At 46.7% G+C, this 4,034-nt stretch overlaps 1 protein-coding gene across 1 annotated transcript; it reads left to right on the plus strand.

Moving 5' to 3' along the window:
• Positions 1 to 263: 263 nt before the first annotated feature.
• On the plus strand, positions 264 to 1,125 carry LOC106754811. Its single transcript, XM_014636879.1, has 2 exons — positions 264 to 449; positions 823 to 1,125. The coding sequence occupies exons 1-2, from the start codon at positions 264 to 266 to the stop codon at positions 1,123 to 1,125; spliced, it is 489 nt and encodes a 162-aa protein (XP_014492365.1).
• The last annotated feature ends 2,909 nt before the right edge of the window (positions 1,126 to 4,034 follow it).

A 4,034-nucleotide genomic window follows, 5' to 3' on the forward strand; every position in this document is an offset into this window, starting at 1 on the left:
GTGAGTAATAGTCAGGCGGAATATGAAGCTTTGTTGGCCGGGATGGAGTTGGCGCGGGATTTAGGGGTAGAATCCTTAGAATGCCGAACTGATTCTTAGTTGGTGGAAGGGAAAATAGCTTCCAAATTAAGGATAATCATCTCTTGCAATATTTTCATAAAGCAAAGCGGTTAGAATCGTGTTTCAAGAACTTTCGGCTGAGGCATGTTTCCCGATCGAAAAATAGTCGAGCGGATGTATTGTCTAAGTTGGCTAGTGGGAATATGAATGGGGGTTTGTCTTCGGTAATAAGGCAAGTGTTAACAAAACCAACGATCGAATGCTTTAATGTGACTAATTCCGCGGGGCAAAAGGATTGGAAAGACGTGATTATCCGGCTGATTCAGGAGCAAGATGAAGGAGCAACTCTTACTGTGGAAGATGCAAAGCAGATACCACGATATTGCTTGGTAGGGGACGATTTATACCGAAGGGGTTATGTAACGCCCCTGTTGAATTGTTTGGTGGAAACCGAAGCATAGTATTTAATGAGAGAGCTGCATGAAGGAATTTGTGGGAGACATACCAGAGGGCGAGCCCTCAGGGCAAGAGTATTAAGAGCGGGATTTTTTTGGCCAACCCTTGAGAAAGACTGTATGACTTTCATGCAGAAGTGCATGGCCTGCCAGAAGTATGGAAATTTTTTCATGGACCGGCCACTGAATTTCAGGGTATTGTGTCCCCTTGGCCATTTGCCCAGTGAGGAATGGATATTGTTGGACCATTCCCGACCGGTCGGTCACAGATTAAGTTCTTGTTGATTGCGGTCGTTATTTCACTAAGTGGGTAGAGGCCGAACCGTTAGCTAAGATTTCAGCTACTCAGGTTCAGAAGTTTGTATGGAAGATAGTTTACAGGTTCGGTTTACCCAAGGCGATCATCACTGATAACGGTCGGCAGTTTGTAGACAAGAAACTCGTTGCTTTTTATAGAGAATTGGGAATTACACCTATTACAAGCTCGGTAGAGCACCCGCAAACGAACGACCAAGCCGAAGCAACAGATAAAATCATTGTCCAGGAGTTGAAGAAGAGGTTGGGGGAGGCAAAGGGAGCATGGGTGGATGAGTTACCTCAAGTATTATGAGGGTATCATTGTTCTCCGCATGGAGCGACGGGAGAATCACCGTTCAACTTAACCTATGGGACAGATGCCATGTTACCGGTTGAGGTGGGAGAAGCAACCCTGCGAAGACGGTTGGACGATCTGACTATGAATGATGAGGGATTGAGGAGCAACTTGGATGTCTTGCAGGAGAGAAGGGAGGTAGGAGCCATTCGGGCCGAGGCACAAAAGAGGTTAGTTGCTCGTTGGTATAATGCAAAGGTTCGACCCAGGCAGTTGCTGGGGGGAGATCTTGTTTGGCGAAAAACGGTAGAGGCCCGGAAGGATTCAACCCATGGGAAGCGAGCTGCAAACTGGGAGGGGCCGTTCAGAGTGCGAGAAAGCTTGAACAATGAGGCGTATCGACTGGAGTATTTGGACGGGAAACCGATCCCGAATACTTGGAACATATCTCATTTAAAATTTTATTTTAGTTGAATGTTGTAATGTTTATTTAACATATTGAATGAGAGCAGGTATTTGAGATATTGTGTTGTTTCGTGGAGATGAGTCGTTCGGGGGGAAGTCAGAAAAATGACTTCGGAAATCCCCGCGAGGGGTTACAAGGGAGGACGTTCGGGGCAAAGTCAGGAAAATGACTTTCGCAAATCTGTTGAGGGCATGAGGTCAGACAAATGACTCCTGCCTTCAGTCGTTCGGGGGGAAGTCAGAAAAATGACTTCGGAAATCCCCACGAGGAGTTATAAGGGAGGATGTTCCGTGCAAAGTCAGGAAAATGACTTTCGCAAATCTGTGGAAGGCAAGAGGTCATAAAAATGACTCCTACCTTTAGTCGTTCGGGGGGAAGTCAGAAAAATGACTTCGGAAATCCCCGTGAGGAGTTATAAGAGAGGACGTTCGGTGTAAAGTCAGGAAAATGACTTTCGCAAATATGTTGAAGGCACGAGGTCAGAAAAATGACTCCTGCCTTCAGTCGTTCGGGGGGAAGTTAGAAAAATGACTTCGGAAATCCCTACGAGGAGTTACAAGGGAGGACGTTCGGTGCAGAGTCAAAAATGACTCCTGCCTCAAGTCGTTCGGGGAGAAGTCAGAAAAATGACTTCGGAAATCCCTGCGAGGAGTCATAAGGGAAGACGTTCGGTGTAGAGTCAAAAATGACGTCTACCTCAAGTCGTTCGGGTGGTTGGAAAGGTCCGTTTGGGAAGAGAAGGAGAGAAATGTTGGAAAGCGTAAAAGTGTAAACAAAGAAAGTTCGTGATATTAATAAGCTTGACACTCGGTAGGCGTTATTCAAGTAAAAGTTGAGTTCTAGTAATTAAAAGGGAAGTGCAATTACAGACCGTACAGTGTAGCTGTGTTGAGGAACCGATTCAATGGCCTCAGCGGGACTGGTCTCGGTTCCGGCGGGTAGCTGTGTTGAGGAACCAATATGAGCAGTCTCAAGTTCCGACACCAGGAGCGGTTTCGTGGTCCCAACAGAGAAATTCAAGCAGACGCTGGCCCGAGCCATAAGCTCGTAGGCCATATTCAGAGACTCGTTGGGAGTCATCTCTTTGAAAGGTGTCTTCTCTTCTGGAGTGAGGTTGAATTGAAGACGATTGGATACGTGGACGTTCGGATCAAGGGTACCGGAAAGGAGGGGACCGAAAACTTTTCTCTTCTTGGGGGGAGAAGGGGTTTTCTCGAGGGATTGCTTCCTTTTTCCTTTGGTCTTAGAGGCCCCTGGGTTAATGATCGGTTTGGGATCATCTGCCAGATCTTGAATCTTCAGGACTGCGTTCACTGGTTGCGAAGGAGTTGAACTAGATGGGACAACAGTCTTTGAAGAGGGGGGCACGGTCTCACCGTTCCGTTTGTTTTTACGAGCTAGGGCACGCATGAATGCTTGATGTTTTTCCATACTGCCAAAAAAGTCTGCAATAATGAGACAAATTTAGCAAGTTAATAATGATCGGTTAGTGAAAGAAAAATAAAAGAAAGCTTACCAAACATCCTAGCACGTAAAGTGTCGGTTCCTAGAAGATCGATGAGTTTGCGAGAAGAGGTCTTCCGGGGTAGCTGATCGATTTGGCGGATTACTTCCAATTCGTCTTCGGTCATCTCGGACTTAGCCCAGGAATCCACTCGCTTTGGATTCTCGGTCCAATATAGGGGGAATTTGGGACGGTCGTCCTCAAAGAAAAATTTGGGCTGACCAGGCTCTCGTATGGCTACTTTAATGAAGTTTGATTTGAAGTCTTTGTAAGAAGAGTTAAAAGAGGTAAATAGTTGTTTATCCTTTACCGGGACCAAGGAAATCCAGGATTTGTTCGGGTGTGGTCAAGCGTGGAAGAAGTAGAGGAATGAGGCAGGGGTAGGGATTAAAACAGACCGGTACAAAGTACAACAAAGGCCTGCGTAAACGTCCAACCGTTTGGATGTAGCTGAGCGGGACAAATATTTAGCTCTCTAACATAGATATAGAAGAAATCTAGGCTATATCCTTCCCGAGCATGGCAAGCCCGCTCGTTTGAGCGACATACGACTAGGGAAATGTCAACGGTGTCTCGTCATAGGTTGGATAGTACGTCCACTCGTTCTAGCAGTCGCACTATGGAGTCGATAGTAATGAAGTAAGGAGGGTAACCGCGAACTTCGTGAGGGGCCCAGTCATAGCCTTGTACAGGCGGGGGCGGAGTTATGACGGTCCATACTAAAGAGTTATCCACGTTAAACTCGACGTCTTCGTAGGGAGCCTCTTCCCGGTCGGGTGATCTAGAAGAATGAGATGACGAAAATCCTGATGAAGACGAAGTTGCTGTGCCATCACCGTACCCCCGACCTTCATTCCCAGACTCATCGGTGGACCACGAAGATGAAGACATTACCTTGAGATTGAAGAAGATAGGTGAAAGAAGTGTGAGGTAGGGAATGGTGAAAATGAAGGGGGC

Source organism: Vigna radiata, unplaced genomic scaffold (genome assembly GCF_000741045.1).
Source record: "Vigna radiata var. radiata cultivar VC1973A unplaced genomic scaffold, Vradiata_ver6 scaffold_270, whole genome shotgun sequence".
NCBI lineage: Eukaryota > Viridiplantae > Streptophyta > Magnoliopsida > Fabales > Fabaceae > Vigna > Vigna radiata.

Bases quoted from the DNA above. Each gene is read 5' to 3' on its own strand.
- LOC106754811 (XM_014636879.1), top strand. From the start codon at position 264: ATGAATGGGGGTTTGTCTTCGGTAATAAGGCAAGTGTTAACAAAACCA. The intron at 450-822 runs GTAGGGGACGAT...TATTTCACTAAG, and splicing joins AGATACCACGATATTGCTTG to TGGGTAGAGGCCGAACCGTT.